Source organism: Furipterus horrens, unplaced genomic scaffold, assembly GCF_987537825.1.
Source record: "Furipterus horrens unplaced genomic scaffold, mFurHor1.1.pri manual_scaffold_2, whole genome shotgun sequence".
Classification (NCBI taxonomy): domain Eukaryota; kingdom Metazoa; phylum Chordata; class Mammalia; order Chiroptera; family Furipteridae; genus Furipterus; species Furipterus horrens.
In genome coordinates, this window is record NW_028327172.1 from 183,407,500 (window position 1) to 183,434,367 (window position 26,868).

At 39.3% G+C, this 26,868-nt stretch overlaps 2 protein-coding genes and 1 pseudogene across 2 annotated transcripts in view; 2 read left to right on the plus strand and 1 right to left on the minus strand.

Moving 5' to 3' along the window:
• Positions 1-6,210, minus strand: part of POLR2B (RNA polymerase II subunit B) — a 41,598-nt gene extending 35,388 nt beyond the window's left edge. The window contains exons 1-2 of the mRNA XM_090266826.1: positions 6,086-6,210; positions 1,224-1,296 (exon numbers count right to left, since the gene is read on the minus strand). Of these exons, the coding sequence (XP_090122952.1) occupies positions 1,224-1,296; positions 6,086-6,104 (92 nt within the window). The 5' untranslated portion in view covers positions 6,105-6,210. The remainder of the gene's footprint in view (positions 1-1,223; positions 1,297-6,085) is intronic.
• Positions 6,211-6,302: 92 nt separating this feature from the next.
• NOA1 (nitric oxide associated 1) lies at positions 6,303-19,053 on the plus strand. Its single transcript, XM_090266827.1, has 7 exons — positions 6,303-8,023; positions 8,844-9,008; positions 9,935-10,140; positions 12,781-12,912; positions 13,867-13,983; positions 16,897-17,017; positions 17,915-19,053. The coding sequence occupies exons 1-7, from the start codon at positions 6,871-6,873 to the stop codon at positions 18,124-18,126; spliced, it is 2,106 nt and encodes a 701-aa protein (XP_090122953.1). The 5' UTR covers positions 6,303-6,870; the 3' UTR covers positions 18,127-19,053.
• Positions 17,715-17,888, plus strand: LOC150020096 (U1 spliceosomal RNA; annotated as a pseudogene).
• Positions 19,054-26,868: the final 7,815 nt, after the last annotated feature.

Genomic DNA, 26,868 nt, shown 5'->3' on the forward strand with positions numbered 1-26,868 from the left:
CGTTTCTCTCGGACATCAACATTTTTCTCCCTTTCTTCCTCCTTCCCTTCCCCATCTCTAAAAATAAATAAATAAAATATTTTAAAAACTAAAAAATAACTGGCCTGTATTCTTCAAAAATGTCAAGGTCAAAATAAAAAAAAAGGAAGACTGAGGAACTGTTCTAGATTATAGAAAAGAATAAATCATGAAAAGCAAATGCAATATGTGATCCTAGGTTGGATCCAGAAACAGAAAAATACTTACTTTGCTATAAATAACATTAGTGAGACAACTGGCAAAATTTGGGTAAGGCCTATAGATTAAATAAAATTATAAAATTATTACTAGGTTGGCCAAAAAGTCCATCTATTATTTTCCATAAATTAAAAGACACATTTTTCATTTTTACCAATTAACTTCATTTATTTTGATATTTTGAGTATGTCAGCTATCTCCTGCTATTGGCTTCTAGTGGGCAGACGCCAGAGGTGCTTCTAACATCTGCCAATGAAAAACACAGCATTAGGGCAAAAAATTATTTGGCCAAAATATCAATAGTACCAAAAAACTTCGCAAATTACTTCTGACATGTTCAATCAGTCATAGCACCTTCTCCATACAACGCACAGATCTTTTTTGGTGTTTCAGTTGCTTTTACTTCTCCTGAAAAAATAAAGCATAATACACCAAAGTATTGAGTATTTTCTTCCATCTTCGATATCAACATGGCTGCACAAAAATTCACCCATTTTGATAAGTTCTTTATTAAAAGCACACTGATATGACAACCGTCACAAAATAATCTAACAAAATTGTTTTGAATGAAGTTAAAGACAACTAACACTATTAGAGCCATCTACGGAAAAAAGTAAATGAAGTTTTTGGCCAACCCAATATATTAATATTAATTTCCTGATTTTGATGACTTATATTATTACATAAAAGAATGTTCTTATGTCTGCAACTTACTCTCTTCAGAAACAAAATATGGAGAAACAAAAAGACAAAGAAAATATAGTAAAAGGTTAACTAACATTTTGGTATAGTTATACACAAATTCTTTGTGTAACCTTTCTATAAGTCCCAAATACTTAAAATATATATTATTAAAAAAGTAAGAAACTGGCTCTCATGTAACACATTCATATAAAACATCTAATTTCCAAGAACAGAATTAGCAGGAAATCCCTTTATGGGTTACAGTTCCTTTTAGAGCTTATTAGTTTAGTCTAAAAAGTTACCTGATTACAATCCAGCATGCTTCTTGCCACAAATCTGGGGTGATTTCATCATCATCCTCATCATATTGCATATCTGCAAAAAAACAAAAACATTGTTCTAGTTTGGAATAAAATGCTACTAATTAACATCTTGCTCCAAAGATGTCAAGTAGCAGAAACATATTTACTCTGTGCTAAATAAAAAGCAATTCTTTCACCTCACTTCTCTAAAATTTCAATTACATTAATTAAATTGTAATGAAATAACATACATAGGTATACATTTATGTATAGGTCTACCACACATATTCTCCCAATATATAGAGGCCTCATTACCAAGGTTCAGCATAAATGTGTATCTATTTTTCATCTTCTCCAGAAAGTCCATGTAATTCTCATTCATAGATGACTATGAAGGTACTAGGAGCAAGCTCATAGTCCTCTGATCACTAAGCTCCTCAGAGACTGAGTCAGAGATTAGGGTAAGAGTGTAGAAACAGAAAAGGTTTCAATAGCTGGGCAATACCTTAGGGTTGGGTGGACCATTACAGCAATATTGCATATGTGTACATGTATGACAGACTGTTATTTTCCATTTCACAAGCTTTTTCTACTTGTGATCTTGACATTCCTACCATTAAGATACAGGAGTCTACACTTCCTTCCTTCTAATCCAGGCAGGTTTTTATTCTCCCATAACTAAGACAATGTAGCTAAAGCAACATTATATGACTTTAGAAGCTAAGTCAGGAAAGGCAATGCTGTGTCGCCTTGCTTACTGAAACATTTGCTTCTGGAGCCCTGAATTGCCATTAAGAAGCCACACTACTCTCAAACTGTATACCATAAGGAAGCCCAAATCATGAGAAGCTACTTACAGATGCTCCAGTCAGCAATCCTAGTCCTTGAGTCCTCCTAAGCTAGATGTCAGACATTGAGTGAACACTCCAGATCATTCAGCCCTCAGCTGTCAACATCCAGTCTTTGAGTCCTCCCAGGTGAACCACTGACAAGTCATTCCTACTATGATCTATCCAAATTCCTAACCACTTATATCCATGAACATATTAAGTTAATTTTGAAGCAACCAAATTTTGGAGTAGCTATGCAGCAATAATAATCTGAGTAAGAGGGCATTTGAAAAATCAGTGCCCATTGATCCTCTATTATTCTTCTCATCTTCTTATGTTAAAGAATAAGTGTGCTATATTTTGTTTTTATATTCAGTCCTATATGTATACTCTGTAAAACTTAAGAGCTCTGGATTCAAAATCTGATAAACATACAAAATAAATTATTTAATAAATTCTTCTTAAATAGACTGGAATTACTGATACCTACATGTGGGGGGAGGGTTAAGAAAAAGGTATCTAAAATAGCTCAGAGATTTCTAGCTTCGATGACAGATTAGAGGTTAATTTCATAGCTACACAGGAAAAGCAAGTAAGAAGGTGGGAAGAGGAAAGAAAATGATAAGGTCAATTTTAGGTATACTTACAAAACACTTATCCCTTTAAGTACTTAAAGTAGACAACCAAACATAAACATGAAACTCAAGGCATCTAAATTACAAAGAGTTGAGTATATCAACATGGGATTGGCAGAATACAGAGAATTTCCCTAGAGGAGACTGAAGGCAGAATATTAGAAAACACTGCTGTTAGTCATGTGGAAGAAAATGAACCCATGAAGGACTCTAATACTTATTGACTGTGTTTACTATGTCCCAGGCATTGGAGACACCACCTTCAACAAAATAAAAGATAGCTGTATCCTCAGGATTATCACCTACCAAGGAAATACAGACAAAATGAAATCAATTAGGAATAAGAACAAAGTGATAGGGACAGCCCTAACCAGGACCTGAGGAGGTTAGGAAACACTTCCCAAAAGCTGAGCTAGGCAGACCTCATGTATGAATAAATAGAAGCAAACTAGGCAAAAGATGGTGAGGGTGGGAGGGATAGAGAGATATTCCAAATAGAAAATACAAGTTGTGCAAAAGACTCCACAAAGAAGGATACATATTCAAGAAATGAAAGAAGGCCAATGTAGCTGAAACACAAAGTCTTAAGTTGGGAGCGGCCAAAGAGCTTGGTCTTACTAACAGAGCTTTGTGGAACCAGTCTCAGATTTAAGCAAGGTTATAGCTAGATCAGATTTTCATTTCTGAAAAATCACTATGTCCACGTGGAGAGTGGATTAGAGAGGCAAGAAAACTAGACACAAAAAAAGCAGTAAGGAGTCTAAGGAAATAATCCAAGCAAGAGATGGTGATGGCCTGAATTAGAACTGTGGCATAGGGGACAAAGAAGTGACTAGATTTCACATATTTAGGGGACAGAAGACCCAGGACTTGATAACTGGTTAAATATAAGGTTGAAGAAGAGAATTAAGAATGATGCCCAGGCTCTGGTTTCAGCAACAGGGGAGGGTGATACCATTCACTGAGAAGGAAAGCACAGGAGGAAGCATCTTTGGAAGAAGGATTAGTAAAGGAAAATGCTCAGTTTGGACAGTGACAAGTTTGAGGGGCCTGAGAGACAACCATGTGAAACTGTCCAGCAGCAGTTAGACATGCAAAATATATGACTTAGAAATATATTTTCAGAAGTCATGTACATATTGATGGTAACTGAAGCCATGGAGAATGAATTAAATCATCCAGGAAGAATGTGAACAGTAGAAGAGATAAGAAGAAAAGTCATATAGGTAACAATCAAGTGATGGTGATGTGGAAAAGGCAGGAGTGAGTTTTCAGAAGTAAGTCATCAACAATGTTGAATACCACAGGGTTTGGATAAAGTTTAAAAATGTCAGCCCTGGCTGGGAAGCTCAGTTGATTAAGAGCATCGTCCCTGATATGCCAAGGTTGCGGGTTTGATCCCTGGTCAGGGCATATACAAGCAACCAATGAATGCAATAAGTGGAACAACAAATTGATATTTGTTTCTCTCTCTCAAACCAATAAATACCCAAAAAAATTTAAAAAAGGTTTTCTTAAGTTTAAAATGTCTACCTGACTTATCAATTGAGAAATCACTGATATTCTTAATTAAAAGTCTTTAATGTAATGACACGAGCAGAATCAAATTGTAGTAGGTTGGAGAAAACCTGAAAACGGGAATTAGAAACAAGGACAGCCTATTCTTTTTAGAAGCTTGCTATGATGAAAGAAGAAAGGCAGAATATTTGAAGAAAAAGGAAAAAATAAAGAGTTTAATGAATTTTCATGCAGGCAAGAGAGATTTAATATTTCACATAAAAGCCAGGTGAAAGGGAGTATCTGAAAAATGGAGGCATATCTAACAAACATATCAAAGGACACAGGCAGGAATGAAATGTAAATTCAGTTCTGTAGCCGACTTGATAAATGGGATAACTTATAACTCTTTTGTCCATAGGATTATTATACAATGTTAATGAGAAAATAAAATGAAGCAATCAATAGTCACTTGGCATCATTTAACAAAATATTAAACGTGTATATCATTTGGTCTGACAACTCTACATCTAGAAATTATCCTACAGACATACTTATATTGGATAAAATGACATGTACAAGATTATTCATTCCAGCACTGTTTGAACCAGAAAAAAAAGTGGAAAAAACCCAAATATCCATCGATAAGACACAACTCCAGTTATGGTACCCACCCAAACTAGATAACTGTGGAAATAAAAGAGGATGCTCTCTACATATTGATATGGAAATCTAGCTATCTATAAAGCAAAAAATAAAAATACAGAAAAGTATAAATGTCAATCTATAAAGGGGGGAACAGAATCCCATTTATCTGCTTGAATATGCATACAGAATTATGAAGTGATAAGAATCAAGGAACAGTGATTACCTGCTGTGGAGGGGCTTCACACTAGACAAGTGGTGGACAAGAAAGAGACCTGACACTTTTACATATTCTGGCTATGAGACACAAGACTCTATTACCTACTCAAAAAAATAAAACTGAGAAGTTTTTTAAGTTTCTTTTCCACTGAGATAGGAGTTAAGGAGAATGTAATGATGCTAACAGATTTCTAGACTCAGATATAAATGAGACAGAAAAGTTTAAACAGCAGAGTTTAAGCTTTGTTTTCCATTTTTTTCCATGAAGTAGCTGAGGAAATAAGAAATGCAAGGGGTGGCCACGGGATTGGGAGACAGAAGAAAATGAAGCTTGAAATAGTAGCTGTGGAGAATGGAAGAGGGAGCTTTAAAAATACACCATGAAAATACACTAAATATGGCTAATTATACATGTGAGAAGAAAAAATAAAGACATATTGGCCTAGTTAACTGTCATTTTGTGGGAAGAAGAAATTTAAAGGTCACCCTTTAAGACGACTTACTTAGACATAGGACAACATGAAGAACTGCCAAACTAAACCAACCCCCATCCCCCGCTACACACACACACACAGCTATATTCTTTGTCCCCAGTGTAGTGTATTTCCAGAGACCAGCACAATGTCTCGCCCAGGCTGACGCTCAAAAATTCAACTTTTCAATAAATCCACTAACTCTGGCCTTAAAGGTATATGATTTAAAAAAGCTCTTTACTTCAAACAAAGTCCAAACAAAGGAATTTGTCTTATGAGTCTTAACGCTATTTCAAATACGGGAAGGTAGTATTGTTTCATCAACGAGCAAGCAGAGGAAAGAACTGTAACACCCTGACCGGCAGCATAATTGCTACTCTCCCTGCACCTTCCACCTCTTGCAATCCCGGTTTCGTTCCCGGTCTGGAGTACGTGGGGAACCTGACTGGGGGACACATGGGTGGCGGGATTTGGGGGGAAGGCCGCAAATACTCAATTCGTTCAGCTCCCCCCGTTTTCCTTCTTAAATGGGTCTCCGCCGTGTGTTACGAGTGGTCACCTACCCTCGTCAGCGTCATACATATTGGCAAACGGTTCCCGAACTCCTTATTCTCTTGAAATCGCAGACAGAAAGGTACGCAACAACCACCAGCACCTAGACCTTGAATCAAAGTGATTTCCGCCTCCGGCGTTCCCAGAATACTCTGCGTCTTCCGCCAGAGGCCACCCACAAAGAAGCCAAAGTAAGATCTGCGCCTGCGCAAGTGGTAGATCGAGGGTTGCTAATGGTTAGCATTGTGCATGTGCAAATTGTGGGCCACCGGTGCATGTGGCTGATTACGGGGATCACTACTACAGTTTGAGGATCGGATTCAGCCAATGAAGGTTTTTGTTTGTTTTTCAATGTTATTACACAAATAATGGCATCTGTAAAAAAGAAAGCCAAAATTTATTAATAGTTTTAATTACGGCCATAAGTCCGCGACATTTAATGATCTAGATTTTGCATTTTTTAAAGACAAAGAACAATGCTTTTTAAAACACGACTAAGGGCGGGTTGTATCAGCGGTGGCGTGTGGAAGAAGCCTGAAAGTGACAAAACTAGCCTTTTCAATCCACTAGCACAATCTAGATTCCTAGTACCTTTGCGGTAGCAGTAAGCGGGCTTTCATCGCGAGACTTTACGGGATTAGACGCGGGAGGAGGAAACGAAGTTCGGCGGCTGACAAAAGACAGCTTTCGGATAGTCCCGGGCTTTAGTCTTGGGTTTAAAGCGCCTCTCGGGCCCCCTTGCGCGTGCGCTTGTGCGGACGTGGCTCCACCCCCTTTGTCTGAGGCCTTGTTCCCCATGCTGCCTGCACGCTTGTCTGGTAGACTACTGTGGCCCTTAATTCGGGGATCCACTTCCACCGTAGTGCACCAGGGCCTCCGGGACCCGCTCCTCGAGAGGCGATGCGCGGCCGCCACCTCCTCCCAGCACCTAGCGGGCCTGGGACGTGGGCTTCCTTGGGGCCCGAGGACGAGTGGGGGTTACGAAGGAAGGGATGACATGGAAGAGCGTTTTCTGTTCCCCGAGTACGTCCCGGAGCCGGAATCCGTACCGACCCTCGAAGAGCAGGTTCGTGAGCTGCAGCAGTGTCAGGAGGAGGAGGAACGACAGAAGCAACAGCAGCGGGAGGAGCGGCGGCAGCAGAAGCAGCTACGGGCTAGCCTCCGGGTGCACCCGGTCGTGGGGCACCCGGATCCGACAGTGCCGGCCAGCGGCGTGAACTGCTCGGGCTGCGGGGCGGAACTGCATTGCCAGGACCCTGGCATGCCTGGCTACCTGCCCAGCGAGAAGTTCCTTAGCGCTGCGGCGCAGGCCGACGGCGGGCTGGCACGGACAGTGTGCCAGCGCTGCTGGCTACTGGTGCACCACCGGCGCGCCCTGCGCCTGCAGGTGAGCCGCGAGCAGTACCTGGAGTTGGTGAGCGCTGCGCTGCGGCAGCCTGGGCCCGCCCTGGTGCTCTATATGGTGGACTTGCTGGATCTGCCCGACGCCCTGCTGCCTGACCTGCCCGCGCTGGTAGGCCCCAAGCAGCTGATCGTGCTGGGGAACAAGGTAGACCTGCTGCCCCAGGACGCTCCCGGCTACCTGCATCGGCTCCGGGAGCGTCTTTGGGACGACTGTACCCGCGCCGGGCTCCCGCGGCCCCCTGGCCGCCAAGGGCCATTGCACCCCGGCGAAGGCAAGCCACCCGATGGGAAAGAGAATTCTAATCCTTCAGCCAGGTCCCGTACTATACTCAGAGACGTGCGGCTTATCAGCGCCAAGACTGGCTATGGAGTGGAAGAGTTGATCTCCGCGCTTCAGCGGTCCTGGCGCTACCGCGGCGACGTCTACCTGGTTGGCGCCACCAACGCTGGGAAGTCCACTCTCTTCAACACGCTCCTGGAGTCAGATTACTGCATCGCCAAGGGCTCTGAAGCTATCGACCGAGCCACCATCTCCTCTTGGCCGGGTGAGCCTTAGAAGGTCCTCGCCTTTCGTGTTTTATTTTGTTTTGTTTTTGACACAATTGTATATCAAAATTTTCCTAAACCCCTTCCTTTTTTTGAAATGCCAGTGTCGCTTAGTGCTTGGAATAACAATAGAAATATTTATGGAGCACTTATATTTTCCAGTCTCTGTTCTAGGCATTGGAGATAGATAAACCAGGCAACAAAACTAAGTTCCTGCTGTCCTGGAAGTTTTCCTTTAGCTTTGCTTTGTATGTTTCCCTGGAAAGTCCTTTGACTTTCTAAACCTACCTCCGTTATCTTGAGTTTATTCGTGTGATCAGTCTGCTATACACATTTAACATTTTAATACTTCACTACCACAGTATGATATATGGTGAGGTTGAGAAGAAATGTCAATTTTGTGGCATTAAGATGTAAAATGGGACCTTCTGTGACCCTGTTTGTATTTAACATTTGGCAAAATTAACTGCCTCATTTGTTCCTTTGAAAGCAATGTTTTTGTAAGCTGTTCTTCCTTGTCCTGGACTTTGCTTGAATTGTACAGAGCAGTGTTTTAATATAGGGTGGTAGTATGGTGAAAATAAAAAGAAATCACACCTGCAGATTTGGGATTCACATCCTTGTTGATCCTGTGAGCCGGTCTCTGAACCCATTTCCTCATCTGTAAAGTAAGGATAATTTTGTAGAGGTTTGTCATGAAGATTAAGTGAAATAAATCACAGTACCGAAATCAAGTGTGTAGCTCCTAAAAAAATGTTAACTTGTCCTCCACTTATTCCCTTGTGCAATTTTACTAAAATATATTGTTTGGTATTTCAGGTACCACATTAAACCTCCTGAAGTTTCCTATTTGCAACCCAACTCCTTACAGAATGTTTAAAAGGCAAAAAAGGCTTAAAAACGATGCAACCGAAGCTGAAGAAGATCTTAGTGAGCTAGAACAAAATCAACTTAATCTCTTTAAAAAGCATGGTTATGTAGTAGGTAAGCATCTTATACAGGAAAACTCTTGAGGGGTGTGTGCTAAAATTCTTTTTTTTTTTTTTTTTTTTTAAATCTTCACCAGAACACATGCTCTTAGACCTTAGAAGGGAAGGGAGGGCGAGATGGATGGAGGGTCACCCGAGAACATGCTCACTAACCTTAGAGAGAGGGGAAGAGAGGGAGAGAAATGTTCTTTTGCCTCCCGTCTGCGTCCCAACGCTCCAACCAGGACCAGCCACGCAACCTAGGTGTGTGTGTGCCCTGACTAGAATCAGACCTGCAACATTTTGGTGTATGGGGACGACACTCAGCCAACTGAGTCACACCAGCCAGGCCTCTATGCTAAAATTCTTTGTTGAGCAACCTGAAATACTGCTGTCTGGGGCTAGCCAGTTTTTGTGGGGAGAGACTACTTTCCTCATTCTGGAAGATCAAGGCCCTTTAGAGGCAAGGCCACTATTTGGAAACCCAGAGTTCATGATGCTGAGAAAACTGAGACAATAGATACTTGAAGAAATCCAGGAAAGGAATCATGTAGTAATTGCCCACCTAGCCAGTGTCAGCAGTGGAAACATTCCCACTGAGATACGGCCCCACTTCTTGCAGACCAGTACAGGTTGTAGACTCCACGCAGTAGCTTTAAATAAGATGGTCCCCTTTCCTTGGTATCTCTTTTCAACCTTCACTTACTAAAAGCAGTTTGATTTCCAATACTTCCCCCCACACCCAATGTACACAGCCAGACACACACTTGATCATTGCAAGAATCTGACTCCTGCTGCCTTTTTAAAAAAGCAAAGCTATTGTCATTGTATCTCACTTTCATAGCTCATATGCTTAGTAAGTTGTTTGATGCAAACATAAGAATTATCTAGAGTCAAAGGGTTTAAAGGAATGACTAATAATTTCCATATAACTTGTTCTAGGAAGAGTTGGAAGAACATTCTTGTATTCAGAAGAACAGAAGGATGAAGCTGCCTTTAACTTTGATGCTGATTCACTTGCCTTTGACATGGAAAATGAACCTGTTATGGTTGCAGATAGATCCACCAAACAAGTAGAACTGACTCCACAAGATGTGAAAGATGCTCACTGGTTTTATGACACCCCTGGAATTATAAAGAAAAATTGTGTATGTATTTGATGTGTTTTTGAAACATTAACTTTCAACTGCATAAATACTGGCTAAAATTTAAGGAAAAACACAGGAAAAAAAGGTATACTTTCATTATAGACACAGTTGTGATTCATTCATAGAAGTGGTTCATGGATGACTATGCCATCAAGTTCTGTATTTCATTTGTTGGACTTCACTGCTGACACCCTATTTATGCTATTGTGCTTGTTACCTAAGTTAGGGAGACATTTACAGAATCATAGATTTTGAGGTTGAAAAAAAGTCATAAGTCACTGCAGCCCAGCTGCAAATCCATGTTTGAAGTCCCTCTATAACGTATTCTTCAGAGGGCACCCAGCTTGTACTGAAGTAAGGAGTAACTCATCATTGGCTGAAGCAATGACACCTTACCTCCAAAGGTAACTAATATTTGGGTTTGACCTGTTCTTTGTATTGAGCTGAACAGTCTCCCTGTAACTTGTACTCATTGTTCCTCAAAGTTGTGTGGAACGAATGTAATGCCTATTTTTCTTGTCAGGTTTTGAAATATTTTAAAGTATAATGTCCTATCTCTTCCTCACTCTACCCTTTTCTTTCGTTAGTTCATCCAGCAAACATTGAGCACTTAACTACACTGACATAATCCAGATTATTTGTTATTTCATACATATGTTCTCTCAGAGAGAGGCTATCATTTCAGAACTTTTTTTTTTCCTTTTGCTTTTAAAACACAGCATTTATTGGCAATTCTTTATTATTATTACTGGGTTTTTTAAATTATATTTTATTATTTTGCTATTAAAATTGTCCCAGTTTTTCCCCCTCTGCCCACCAACCCCCACTCCCTCAAGCAATCTCCACACTGTTGTCCATGTCCATGGGTCATACATATATGTTCTTTGCAGAATGTTTTCTAGTTTGTTTTTGTTCTTAAGAGTATGACATTAAGTATAAGTGCCTCATATGAGAAAAATTTAGAATAGGATGAACTCTACCTGTGTTTCCCTTGTACGTCTCTAATCCAATTGCAGTATCTCCTAGACTGCTTTGATTCTACCTCGTTAAATTCAGTCTATATCCTACATACTCATTAAATCTCACATTTTATTTGCAGTTTTGATCATCATCTAAGTCATTCATTGACTCAAGTGTGCATCCAAGATACACCTGTAGTGCAGATCCATTAATCAGTTCCCTTTGAATCTGATTACTGACCAGTTTGTAATTCATCTGATTATCTCTATCTCCCTGTGAAACAACACTGGTTTCTTAGGTACTTCTCCTTCCTTTGTCTCAACAGGATTAGAGTTTCAGTCTCAGATTTGTGTTCTATTTGGTGACCCATAATAATCTGGATTACGTCAGCATAATAAGTGCTCAATGATATCATAGAATTGTATGGGTCTTTCAACATTTTTTTATTCCTTCTAGAATAAGTGCTATGTCCAGTCTTTCTTAGCAATGAAAAACCTCAGAGTAATGGGACTGCTTTCTAATAATGTTCTGTCACTTTAACTTCAACTCATTCTTCCCTTTTAGACTCAAGTCAAGGATAGCAGTTACTATAGTCATATATACCCTCTTGTCAAATAATCAGAAATATTTAACAATATTTGCTAAATATTGTAGCCAGCAGAATGAGACCTCAAGTATTTAGATATCAAGGGTCTTTAAGGTAGTTTGCATCTAGTGTCAGCTTATTAATATATTTATTTGAGGCCTTTAACCTGTTTCCCAAACCAAACCAAGAAATTCTGTGGTGAAATGGAAGTATTAGGGTCTAAAAAATGTTAAAATATTTCTTGACCGCAGGTGGCTTTTAATGTGCTTTTTCAAACACCGATGCTGGGGGAAACTACTTGCAGGCCCCTTATGTATTTCCTGGTGAGCCTCTCTAGGTATCACATGTTTTTTATTTCCTTATATTTTTCTTAAGCACCCAGTTCACAAAAGCTTTGTTTTTCCATATTTTTACCTTTTCTATTCTTTTTCTTTTTAAATCAGATTTCAATTCCTTAAAGCTTACCAGAATCTTGTACTTTGTGACTTTCTGTTTCTATTTTTTCTAATCTATTAAAAAACTCTTCATCCTTAGAAGCCAGAGGATTCATAACTTTCATTTCTGCTGAGTATTTGGGGGAAATAAGGAAACTAATGACCAGAATTTAGAAAGGGGTTCTTTAAGCTCTTTACCTGATCCTAGAATGCTGTGACCATTTTGCATTTAATTTATGCATACTTGCCCCTAGGACATAAGATAGCTTATTGCCTTACCTTTAACTGAAAACTTCTGCTCCCTAGAAGCCTTGATGGTGAGAACATATATTTCTACCTTGGGACTGAAACATCAGTGTTTTCAGTTCATGCCAATTTTGACATTTGGGGGATGCTGCTGACATAAGAAAGCTTCATACTCCTATAAATTTATTTTTTCATTACTCAACATTAAATTGTGAAACAAGTGTAGAGCCATTTGCAAGTTGATTCATTTAGACAGAAAGAATGAATAAATTTTATGTGCAGCAAATTCTGACATACTTTGGTTTATTGTGAAATCTGTAATGTTTTTCCATCAGTTTTTATCTTATAGTTAAATCACAATATATCTTCAATAAACATAATTCTCTAAAAAAAAAAAATCTGTTTGCTTCACAGATTTTCAATCTTCTAACAGAAAAAGAAGTAAATACTGTTTTGCCTACACAGGCCATTGTTCCAAGAACTTTTGTGCTTAAACCAGGAATGGTTTTATTTTTGGGTGCCATAGGCCGCATAGATTTTCTGCAGGTAAGGGAAGTCTCTATGTACCATTAAAAAATGACTTAGTATTGGGATTTATTTTAAGGAAGTAGATTTATGAACAAGACTGGAAAAATGTTAATAACTAGATCATGACTATATGGAGCATTGATATACTATTTTTTTCTTTTGAAAATGCCTGTTATAAAAACTTAGGGAAAATTAATAGGGGAAAAATACAGTAGTAGGGCTTAAAACTGTATCTTCAGTAGAATGTTGAGTACCCTATACAGCCTGGCATTAAGAAAAGATGCTGCCCCTATCCTGTGGTATTGTTTCACATGGAAATCATAGGTCAGACCTTTAAGTACAGGGTTAATATGCAATAAATTCCTCACTTCTTTATATCCCATGTTATGTATACTTTTATATATGTGGTTTTTGTTTGGTATTCATTTATATAGCATCATTCTGAGGATTTTAGAGTACCTGTAGTACTACTCCCTGTCTTGCCAAAGTGAAGAGAAAAAGGAAAATGAAACAGTGTGTGTCCAACAACACTTTTTGCAACTTGCAGGCCATTGCTTTAGCACATTTCTTGGGTTTTGTGTTTGTTCACACTTTGTTGGAAATTTAGCTTTACACACTTAAAACCCTTATATATTTCTTTAAAGATCCCAGAATGTTAATTTTTTAAACCTAACTTTATACAGAGACAGTTGAAGCAGACAGTATTTCCTTCTTTCTTTTTCTTTTTTTATAAAAGTATCTTTCTTTAAACAATATCAACAAGCCTATGGAAGGAATCATAGTTTTACATAAATTGTTGAAACACACTGATTCTGCCATATTGTGCCCTTATTTTTAGGCATTAATGTAGTTTGATTATAGCTCCTATACCACTACTTATAAAGGGAGCTTGATTTTTTTAAAAATTGCGTCTTGTAATGTCCTCGTTTTGCAAGTTTATCATTATGTAAAATAACTTCTTTCTTTCTTAAGGGAAGTCAGTCGGCTTGGTTTACAGTTGTGGCTTCCAACTTCCTTCCTGTGCACATTACCTCCTTGGACAAGGCAGATGCTGTGTATCAGAAGCATGCAGGTCATACATTACTCAAGGTGAGGCAACACATTTTGATGATTGCCTAGTTAGGTTAACATACACCATGATATATTGCCCCACAGCCCTGCTAAGAAATCCTTTGTTAGAGAGAACCATTTCTGTCATACCATCAGCTAGCTCTCCCTTTACCTTGTTCTCCTTGAGGATTTAGCTATAAAGTGAAGTGGGCCCTATAAGAAAAGGGATGTTGGACTGATCCTAGAATAACTACAGAGCTGTGTTTTCTCTAGACTATACTTTCCAATATGGTAGCCACATGTGGCTATTTAAAGTAATTAATTTAAAAATAAATAATATTCAACATTTCATTCTTTAGTTGCACTAGCGACTCTTCAACTGCTCAGCACTCACATCGTTGCAGAAAGTTGTGTTGGATAATGCAGAGTGAAGAGAAGTTACAGATTTTCTCACAACTCAGGGGCGCTACTGGCATCTAATAGGTGGAGGCCAAGGATGATGCTAAACATTCTGCAGTGCACAGGACAGCCCCTCACAAGAAAGAATTATCTGGTCCAAAATGTTAGTACTGCCAATGTTGAGAAGCCCTGGTCTGGGTAGAAAAACTCTCCTCCCAGCTTCTTAATCCTGACACTTACAGATCATCTCACTTTTTCTCTCCTGTTCTACTAGCTCCTTTCTTCAACCTGTAAATATGTTAAGGTTTCTCTCATCTTTAAAAACAAAACTCAGTGTGCTCTTTATTCCTTTTCTTTACAATCAAAGTTGCTCCTGCTCCTCTTGCCCTTTCCTCTAAAGTCCGGGTTGGGCCCTTCCGTACCACTGATATTGTTCTTACCGAGTTCACCGAAGACTGAGTGGGGACTATTTTCAGCTCCTTAACAAGACATGCTGTAGACACTGTTGGCTAGTGAGTATTGTATAATGGTTAAGGTCACGAGCCAGACTGAAATCAAATTCCACTTTGTTCCACCACTTAACAGAGCTGTGTGACTTTGGACAAGGTTCCTTTACCTCTCTGTGTTGAACCTACATAATGAGGGCAAGGTTTGGAGAGGATTAAGTTCTAGAGCACTGGTCTAAGTGCTATGTAAGCATCTGTGGTGGTGGTGGTGGAACATAAGTATTACAAAAACACCAGGTACATTCAACGCAGAGGTAATTTAACATTGGTTAATGCTCATGCAACCAAAAATAAGTCAAAACACAAAATATACATCTGCCCTTCAAAGTGATAAAAACAAACCTGACTTGAGATACAAATACTTTTCTCTGAATTTCCTAAGAAATTCAAATTGAAATTAAAACTCCATTGAAATAACTGCCCTAAAGTTAATATTCCAGAGACTTGTAGGATTTTCCAGGTGGGTGAGCACATAAAGGCAATTGGAAATATAGGATTGGTTGTTTTCTGTAACAGAAGGCTTTCTGTACCACATGTGTTCACTTTTTAGGTAAAATAGTAAGTTGAAATACAGCTTGAGACTTGCAGGAAAGACTTCCTTAGTTTCTATGACATGGCTCTCAGAAACATAAACTCTGTATTGCTCTACCCCATGTATCTGTGTAGTTTACAGAATGGACATCACTGATACTTTCCAAAGGAACAATTCCAGTCTTCCCTCCCAGTGTGACATAAACAGTTTCTCTCTGAATCCAGCCCTGGAGTTCAAGCTGTAATCTGCTTTCATTAGGCTGTTTTTGAGATCCTTATAAGTCTTTTCTCAGCTTCCAGTTCTTACTGCCTTCCTCTCAACCCCACCCCAAATATATCCACCACCACCACCACCACTGCCACAAGAGCAGTGGTTCTCAGTCAGCCAGGGGACATTTGGCAATGACTGGAGACATTTTTGGTTGTCACAGCTTGGTAGATGCCAGGTAGAGGCCACGGGTGCTGCTAAAAATCCTTTACTGCACAGCACAGCCTCCCCAACCCCCAACAGAAAATCATTCAGTCCAGAATGTCAATAGTGCTGAGGCTGAGGGCTCTCGGACTAGAGAGATCTTCCCCAAATACAAAGCAGGTCACAGTATTGGTGGTAGTGGTTGTTATCTGTGTTCTCTTTCTTCTTTATAATCCCTTGGTGGTTTCACATTACTGAGAAGTTTGCGCTGATGGCCCCATCACTAATACCCATACACACAACATACCCTGGACAGTTAAAACTACAGTTCCTGAACTCATCCCCTTTCCAGTTTTTGTATCTATACGTGATGCTAACCTAGAATAACTTCCCACTGAGTAACTTTGGCCTGTTTCTCAACTTATTGCTGAGGTATTGCTTCCTCATTAATGTTTTCTTTGACCCAAAGCCATTCATCACTTCTTCCCCCACAACCATAGTACTTAATAGATGCCTCTCATCACATTTCTTACCTTATAATTGGTTTACATGTTATTTCCACCTTCTGATCTTCTTGGGGAAAGAGACCATACTGTAACATGTATCTTGTGTCTCTAGTGCTAAACACAGAGGCATCTGTTAATGAAAAATTTATTATCCAGTCACTTCCAATTCATGGAACTATCTGTAAATATGGAAGCTGTATCTTCTATATGTATCCTTGACTTGTCATGAGACGAGTTAATCTTTGAGGGCAGCCAGGCCTGTAACAGCTACAGTATTTGGAAAGATGTTGCTTTAATTGCCCAACATCACTCTGTATAAAGCCTTATGGAGGGTTGTAAAAACAGTGTAAACTAATAAAGCCAGATTCTGCTCTCAGGAGGTTACGCCCACATGCGGTCCCTGGCACTGGGACTTGTATGTTTCCTGTGCTTTTCATTTGACCTAGAAGTGATTTAGGGTTTTTTCAACAGTTAATGATTAGAAGGATTTTATTCCTGATCCCTGTAGAGAATTATCTTATCAGTGTTTTAATTAATATTAGCATTATGGGGAATTTAATTTGAACTTCCAAACATTTTTGTTTTCTCTCCATGGAAGGTTCCAATGGGTGGAAAAGAACGAATGGCAGAATTTCCTCCTCTTGTTGCTGAAGACATCACATTAGAAGAAGGACTTGGGGAATCTGAAGCAGTGGCTGACCTCAAGTTTTCCTCTGCAGGTAATTTTACACCAGGCACTTCTTTAAAGGTGAATAAAGTCAACTTTTTATATTTTTGTAGAAATGTGCCTTAACTAACATTAGGTGAGTATTTAAAAGTATACATACTAGTTTATTCATAAAATGCAACCTACTCTGAAAATAAATTTGTACCTTTACACAAATTCATTGTATGCTTCTTTAAAAAAATAGAGTGAGCCCTAGCTGGTGTGGCTCGGTGGATTGAGTGCTGGCCTGCGAACTGAAGGGTCCAATTTCTGGTTGGGGCACATGCCTGGGTTGTAGGTTTGCTCCCCTGTCAGGGGCATGTGCGAGATGCAGCCAACAGATGTTTCCTCTCTTTCCTTCCCTTCCTCCTATCTAGAAATGGATAAATAAAATCTTTAAAAATAAATAAATAAAATTTAAAAATAAGGCTGAAAAAGAACAGTCACTTCCTTCACGGCTCCATTTTAAGCTTTAGTGTTTTGTTTTTTTAATTTTTTTTTTTTTAATTCATTGATTTGAGAGAGAAAGAGAAAGGGGGAGAGAAACATCAGTTTGTTGTTCTACTAGTTTATGTATTTTATTGGTTGATTCTTGTATGTGCCCTGACTGGGGATCAAATCCACAGCCTTGACGTTTTGGGACAGCCCTCTAACCAGTTGACTTAACTTCCTAGGGCAGGTTTAGTGTTTTCAATAAGACAGTTGCTAACATACTTACCTGGCAGAGGAGATACTATGATGATGAAGGTGGTTTTCCCAGGGCAAGGCATATGCACTGCACTCCAGATATGCTGACCCAGATATGATTTCCCCAAATGTGGGAACCTCGACTGCATAATTGGTGGTCATGGGGGGAGGGGAGAAAGATAGTTGCTGATACCATTTTGTGTTCTGTCACTTGCCTGCATAGGATGGGTTGCAGTGACGCCTCAGTTTAAGGACAGACTACATCTCCGAGGCTATACACCTCAAGGAACTGTGCTGACAGTGCGGCCCCCTCTCTTGCCACATATCGTTAACATCAAAGGAACGCGTGTCAAGGGAAGTGCGGCCTATAAAACCAAGAAGCTTCCATCCCTTGTGTACAATCTGCGGAAGAAGAAACAACAGATGAAAATATAAAGATGACCTTGCTCATGCTGAATATTAACTATATAACTATAATTATTTTACTACTCAGAACTGTGCCTATTTGTAATGTACTAAGTTTGTAAATACAAATTTTCCTGTAGGGTGTATATGTATGTGTGACCCAAATACTCATATACTTAAGAAGGAGTTCTGCTACATTCAAGTTTCTCTCACTATTTTGTTATTGAGGCCAGATGTCATTTCTATTTGTAGTCTAGTTGAGAGGACAACTTAGCAATTGGCATACGAAAAAGTGGCAGAAAATCAGTTTCTCCAAAATAACTAGAAGTGAATAGGTGGCTCTGCACTGTGTGATCATCCAAGGATCCAGTTGGTGGAACACTCCATGGCTTCCATCTCTAGGTCTGGTGTTCGCTCAAGTGGCCACCTGTTCCCCGTGAGGGGAAAGAGGAGTGGAGATGAAGAGCAAACAGCTTCCATGTTTAAAAGAAGGGAGCAAACCTGAAGTGGCATGCATTTCATACAGTCACTGGTCAACACTCACCCAGCCATACCCACCCACAAGAAGCTGAGAGATGTGGGGTAAATGGGGACCATTTCAGATTTTTATTACTTAAGGGAAGATGGAAACAATGAACACTGGAGAACAAAGAGAAGTTTACCTTACATGAGTTAAACGTGTCTGAAAATCTTAGGTAAAAAAGGATTCAAGTTATATCTTTTTAGCATCCATGATCTATTCTGCAGCTGTCAGAGCATTTAACCATTTTAACATTCATGTACACTGTATAACATTACATCAATCAGAAGGTTTTACCTTTTGTTATTGGCAAGTCAAGTTCCAGGTGCCTTGCCCAATGTTGGGATAAATGCTAGTAGGATAAGCTGGCCTGAAATGCAGTCAGGTTCATGAATTTCCTGTAAACTGGGGTGTAACATAAACTTCTTTAAATTGTTTTATTTTATTTTATTGATTTTAGAGTGAGAGGGGAAGGGAGAGAAAGAAACATCAATTTGTTGTTCCACTTACTTATTTAGAGGACTGGAAGACACCAACCAACTGAGCTACCCGGCCAGGGCAGCATAAACTTGATAGTCTCTTGTTCTCTGTCAATATGTACTCTTTAGCCCTCCTTCTCATTAAGTCCTCTTAGGATAAATGGTTAATATTTTAAGATGCAACTTGTAAAAACTTTGTAGATCTCACTTTCATTGTGTTTCAAAGTGAGAACTATTGGCATCTCGTGGAAAGTAGTTTTTTATGTTTAAAACTGCATCCAAGTATGTCGGGGCATCCCTTATCCCCAGATAATGCCAGTAGCCCCTACCCATACTCCGTCAGTCACTCCGGCAACCAGAAGGTATCGCGGACGTTTCTAAAGTCACCCTCTAGAGGGCGATAGCTCCCCAAGTTGGTAGCTGATTTCTAGTTTTTCATAACGGACAAAATGAAATACCATTAATTTTACAAGTTAAATTGTGGCCATTACATTTTAATCTATTGTTCATAGTTTGAAGCTTAGGCCTGACTCTTTAGGAAAAAATGAACGAAATATGGTAAATTTGGCATTTATAGAGAAATACAGAACCTAAAAACTGATGCTGTCATTACCCTGATAACTTATAAATATGTATTTTAGAAAGCAGAATATTTCCCATCTCTCTAGACTTTTAGGCCACTTCACTAACAAAGACTCCATTTTTTAACATTCATAACTTATATTCTCAGGTCTCTTACCTCTAAACTCAATGTTTTGTTTCAATGAAGTTTGAGGTGGATCTAAAAATTTTCCAATGTGCCTTGCTAAGAGTTTCAAACAGTGCAATTCACTAAATTTCAGTTTCTCTAGTTGTATTAGTTCATTTCTTTGGGTCTTCATTTTCTCACCTATAAAGTGAGGAAATGGCAGATTTTTCTCAGTCCTAACCTTTGATGATTCTCAGTAAAAAAGCGGGAAAGCCAGGAACGGATGGTTCCGATACCTCACACAAAAAAAGACACTCTGTGCTTAGACAGTCAAGGACTTCTGCTAGAATCTGGTATTAATTTACTTCATATTCTGCCAACCTAATGCAGCCCAGGACCACAGCTGGCCTATTCAACCTTTCCACAATGGATTTTGCTTTAAGCACGTTGGTTTCTGAGCTTTAGCTGGTTTACTGATACTCCTTAATCCATTAATCTGAGTATGAAGACTTCCCTTGAATAAGTAATCATTTACACAGGGCAGCTTGCAGGAGTTAAGATAAATTAATGGCTAAGTGTCAGGACAGCCCCTTCACTTCCACAGAACAAGTTGTTCTGAATGGCTAGAAAACAAGCAAGTTTATATTAGATGATTTCCTTGGCTCTGCAGCCTAGTAGTGTCCAGTATGTCACTTCTTTTGTATTCATGACACCTAAAGAGACAAAATTAAAGGGCTTTTTAATTTTTATGTGATACTAAATTCAGTTTTATTTTTAAAAGTTACACCTTTTTTCCCTTTAAAACAGCATCATTTTTTTTCCAAAGGCAGACGAAGTTAAGTTGAGCACACTTAGTATTTTTAATCACCATAAACGGCAAGCTGTACCCATCATTAGGGCTTTACTGTGTAGTTCCCCAAAGTCTGCATTTGTTTATGTTATTTGTGACACCCACTTCCCATGACCAAGGAGAAGTGGAGTGCAGATGCAGTCTTGTGTGCTTGTGTTTTTTGGTCACTCAGACACGTCTTGCAAAAGGGAGACCAAGACTAGTTTCCGGCAGATGACTAACTTGGAGCTTCAGCTGTCCCAGCCACGGCAGTTGTTGCTTCACAGAGGAGGCACCCAGCGCTGAGGCAAGCTGTTTCGTAGACAGCCTCTGATCATTTACCCTGGCTTCCCTCCCACTTGGCTCTGCCTCATGGAGCAATAGAATCATTTCCATTCTTTCTCAGACTGTTCCATTTTCTCTTGGCTGCTTTCCTCCTCCCAGGGGGATTGTCTTCCCTCAACTGTCAAAGAGTAATGCTTAAACATTAAAAACATGACTTCAGACTCATGTGAATCGAATAGATAGCACCTCCACCTGCTCTTAATGTCTCTCTGTCATCGTTGTCTGCCCCATTAATGACCTTAGTGGCAAGGAAATGTTCAAGATTAATACTTCTTACCATCGTATAGGAATGATGCCTCACTTTTCCCCTTCATGTCAAAGAGCATCCATTTAGTAAGGGAATTTCACTGTCTGAATATTTCTAAGTACCTGTTTAGATCATCCTTGAAACACCCATGCTTGAAATCCCAGATTTCTGTTTCTCAAAAGCTTCCTTTTACTTCCCAAATAATTCTCAGAATTTATCTCCTGGGTAGTGAACCTAGTAAAAGAATGTATTGGGTTCTTAACATTCTCATTGGTAGACACATTACGTATGATGCTTAATCACAGATATCATCAGGACCTTTGGCCTGTAGCTACAGTAAATTTAAGAAAACAGGCCACAAAAAGAAAAAAGGCACACAAGCTAAAGAACACATCATCAGGTGATTTGGGAAGTGAAAAACTGCCAAGATAATTTCTTACTTTTCAGTAAGTCCCTGGAAAATAGACATTCAATGCATGAGTGAATGAGTTAGGGGAATGAGGGAATTTTTTGTTTGGTTAGTTTATGTCTTCCCTGGACAACAGCAACAGAACAGACTTAAATTTGCTTAGTAGAATTTTCTAGGGTTTCTTCCTTTCTTGCATAAAGGCAGTAGTACCTCATGTTAGTTGTATAACTCATAGTTGCTATAATCATACAATAGGCCATATGTCTTATTTATTTCTTTACATTCTTATAATAGTAGCTCTTGTATTAAACCAGGCACTATTCAAAGTGGTTTACATATATTAACTGAATCCTTACCACTACCCCACGCAGGAAGTATTATTACCTGCATTTACAGATGAGGAAACAGAGACCCAAGCAACTTGCCCAGAGTTACACAACTAACAAATGATGGAGCTCTGATTCAAACCCAAGCAGTCTATCTCCAATACCCATGTGGGTTTTTTTAATTATACAATAAAACTGACTTTTTTACCTTTTAATATACAGTTCTATAGATTATAATATTTGTATAGGTTCATTTAACAACCACCATGATCAGGACACAAAGCAAGCCCACCAGCATCCATGTGTTTAATCACTATACAGTACTTTCTCTTTCTACTAGAGCCCATCACAAGTTTAAGGGCCAGAACTTTTCAACCTGAGCAGGAAACATGTTATCTCAGAAAAAAAGTACAATAACTCACTTTGAAGACCTCCAAAAAAAATAACAATTTTCTAAACTCTGTGTAACTGCCACTTCATTGTCTTTTTAGCCTTCTTTGATTCCTACCATATACAATTCTACCCTAAAAATACTTAAAGAGCTGAGAGGGGTGTGCATGAGGTACTATAGCCTTGCAGTCTTACTTTACCAATGCCACCCAAACCTTAACAAACATCCCAGTGTGATTTCCACGCTGTTACCATCTCAGATAGCTTTAAATTGAGTGGATCGGGCGTCATCCCACAAACCGAAAGGTCACCAGTTTGATTCCGGGTCAGGGCACAGGCCTGGGTTGCAGGCCAGATCTACAGTTGGCGGCCTGCAAGGGGCAACCGATCTCATACATTGATGTTTTTCTCCCACTACTCCCCTCTCTCTAAAAATAAATAAGTAAAATCTTTTAAAAGAATAAAAATAAATAAATTAGCTGTGCTTTCATGGCTCTCTGGGAATCTTAGTGAGCTTTTCCAAGTACCACGGACAGATCACAGCACGAGTGGAGATCCTGACCCACAATTCTGATTAAGAAAATCGTAAATAAGATATACAAGAAATCTGGAATGCAAACATCTATAATTACACCACTAAACTATCATAGAAAAGAAACTGATTTTTAACCCTGCCCCTATTAGTGACATAGAATTAGAACCGGTGGCCCCCATTTACTCACAAATCAAACAGCTCCAAAAACAAAAGTTAATTTGATCCTGGTCTTGTTCAAATGGCCTTGTCTTCTACTTGTTTAGCACTCATCCTGTTTCCTATTCCTTTTAACATCTGATTTTGACTAAAAGAGGATCCTGGTTTTCTGATTAAAAGCTTTCTATTATCTCCAGTTTTTCTCAGCATTTAACATCTGGCGTAAAAAAGATTTATCTTTTTTTCCTGACTTTTGACTTTAAACTCTATGGTTAAATGCTCAACAGGATGGAAAATAAGAAAAATGGGGACTACTTTCCTTTAAAATGACAGATAAAAAGATGTGTTTTATTGAAACACTAAAGAAAATGTCTTTTTCGTGGAATAAAGCTATTATGTAAAGCTAATTCTGAGAAATGTGTTGAAAATTTTCAGCATGGGAACTTGAATGAGACTGTTCAACAAAAGGAAATAATGCTTAACAGTCCTGTTTACCCATTAACTCCCCCATTTGGCATGGAGTGAGTCACGTCTGGGTACAGTTGCTCTTTTAATTGGAAATGCTTCCTTTTTATTAGCTAGATTGAGCGCATGATACAGTTTGTATCCATATCTATCTCTGAGTAACACACCACTCCAAAACTTGGTGACTTTAAGGAAGCATTTATTTGCTCCCATCCTTTAGTTTGACAGTGTAATCTGGGTTTAGCTGAATAGTTCTGCTGAGGACACATACTTGCAGATCTCACTCCGTGTCAGGAGCTTGAGCTGGGATGGTTTAACAGCTCCATTTGCCACTCTTATCTAAGGTCTCATCCTCAAGTGGGCTAGCTCAGACTTGTTCACAAGGTGACTTGTTCAGAAAGACAAGACTGAGTAGAAGCTGCAAGGCCTTTGGAAGCCAAAGCTCAGAAGCTATAGGTTGCCGCTTTGCTTCATTCAAGGGGTCAAAGTCAATTCCTAATGGCAGCACAGATTCAAGCTGATTGGAAGGGTTGCAAAGCATTTGTGGCCATTTTTAGCCACTCTGAGGAAAATGCAGTATAACATGTTATCTATTCTAATGACGTTATATGAAGAGAATCCACTGTAAATCTATCAAGTAAAAAATATGAGGCTAAATTTACCTCAGCAGTCAGATGCATAAAGCAGCTATGTGACTGAGGAGAGGAGGAAGGGAGAGGCTGTGAAATTCTGATTCCATCATAAATCCTTTTGGAATGTTTTGTTTTTAACTGCGAGTATTTGGGGGTTGGCCAAAAAGTTTGTTATGTTTTTTTTTTCTGTACAATGGCTCTAGTGCTTAGTTGTCTTTAACTTCATTTGAAACAATTTTGTTATATTGTGACAACTGTCATATCAGTGTGCATTTCAGAGAAACTTATCAAAACTGGTGAATTTTTGTGTAGCCATTTTAATACTGAACATGAAAGAAGACACGTGACATTTTTGGTGTATTGTGCTTTATTATTTCAGAAAAGTAAAAATGCAACTGAAATGCACAAAAAGATTAGTGCAGTGCATGTGACTGATTGAACGTGTCAAAAGTGGTTTGCGAAGTTTCTTGGTACTACCGACATTTTGACCAAATACTTCTTTGCTGTGGGGCTGTCTCATGCATTGGAAGGTGTTTAGCAGCACCCCTGGCCTCTACCCACTAGAAGCCGACATACTCAAAATACCCAAATCAATAAAGTTATTGGTGAAAATGAAAAAATGTCTTTTATTTTATGGAAAAAACTATATGGACTTTTGGCCAACCCAATACTTTGGTAAATTTAAAAGTTTACTCCTTAAGAAGGAAAAAAGTTAAGACGTTTGAGAAAGAATCCAAGCTGAAGATCCTGAGGCCCCAGAACTGTTCCTTTCTGCCTCCACAACTTGGGGAGGGGTAGCGGTGACATGGGATTGAAGGTTATTTCAGATGCCCTTTTAGCGTTGGCTACCTACCGGCAGTTTTTGATCTGTCCCTATCCCCCTCTACATCTATCCCTGTCAGAGCACGCTGGGCCCTGGCTTAGTTTTAGGGGAAGGGACCTTGTGGAGCAGGGCAAGGGTGGGGGGTGGAATATTTGCAGTCCCACTTGCTCCTAAACCAGTCTTCAAATCAGCGCTTTATTAGAATTTTACACTGGGGATCTAAAATATTAGCTTTGAACAATAAAAAGAGAAATTAAAAAAATAATAGCTTAATTTCTATCCACTGCAGCTCCCCTTTGGAACCCTTGAGGTAGTATTATTGGCAAGGCAGCATTTGGGCATTCCTACGTCCCAGGCTTCAATTCAATCACATCAAAGAATAAAACCTCTCAACTTTAAGATATGCAAAACACACAAAACCACTTCATCTTCTAAATATCTGATACTCTCCAAGGGGCAAGAGAGGCTTACCCTGCTGTGTCAAAATTTTGGAGGGTGGTGGAAGAAAACACTAAAAAATGGTGCCAGATGAGAGGGGAGTTGGGGGGACTGGGTGAGAAAAGTGAAGGGATTAAGTGGTACAAATTGGTAGTCACAGAGTTGTAAATCACAGCATAGCAATGATAGTCAATAACATAGTAACTATGTCTGGGGCCAGGTGGGTACTTGAAGTCTCAGGGGGACCACTCTGTAGAGTATGTGATTGTCTTGCTGTACATCGGAAACTAATATAGAACAAGGTTGAATGAGGGCTGTAATTGAAAAATTAAAAAATGTAAATACAATGAAGTTTCAGATATTTTTAAAAATCAAAAACCAGAAAACCCCTAGCATATGCACAAGTTACCCAACTATATTCCAGGAGTATAATACATTTTGTTACTAACCACTCAAACCTAACTTTATATTAATCTAGCTTTTTCAGTCAAGACACTGAATCTGTAGGTTTTGTTAGTCACCACAATCCTATCTACTGACAAGTTCAAGAAAAACTTTTTCAGACTCTAAAAGAAAAAAGATTGAAACCCAAAAAGAAACTATCTGAACTATCCCCACCAGTTAATGTGAAAACTATCATCAAAATAAATAGAAGTACAAAGTTGTAACATAAAAGATTTTTAAAGTTTTATAAAATTTCATTGTATTTTACAGAATTGTTAACTTTGTAAAAGCCACTTAACTGACACAGTGTTCGGGCACAATTTGGGATCTGGGGCCCTAAAAAGGTCTCAGGGTATATACTCTGTGATTTCCCAGACTCCACTGTAAAGCACATTTCCATTTATACAACCCAAGTCCAGGGGAACTGTCTCCACAAGGGGTGCTTCTTCGGAGTTCACTGACTTGAGACCAAGGCCTTGAAGTCAGTCTGTCCCTCTGCCCTCATCCACAGTGGATGAGCTGGCCTGGGGCTGCTGGCCAGTGTGCCATCTGCTTATCAGCCAGAACATGAGCAGGTGTTAATAGTTTACAGGAGGATTGAGTGGGGAGGGGGTTCTCTGCCTGGGGGATACCAAGCAAGCAGATAGGCACTCATGTTGAGGTGGTTTGCTGCTCTCCCCTTTCCCTGTGTCTAGAATAGATATCCGGTTTAGGTGGGTCTCTATCACTACCTATCAATTCTGGAAGACTGAGTCATAAACCTCCTGCAATCTGCAACTCAAGTAATAGTCTAATAAATGGATCAGACGAGACAAATACCAAGGCTTACAATACAGCAGACTCATAAGGTCCAAGAGCCAAGGACATTTTCAAGTAAATCCAGTTCTTAACATTTTCAAATAACTACCTACATAATGAATATAGCAGCTTATCTAAAAACACCAGCTTATACTCAGCTGTAGGCATAAATAGAATCAGGGCACATTTGTTTTACCCTAACTCACTTTTATCCCAAAAAGGTGAAATTAATCTTACTGCTGGTAAGC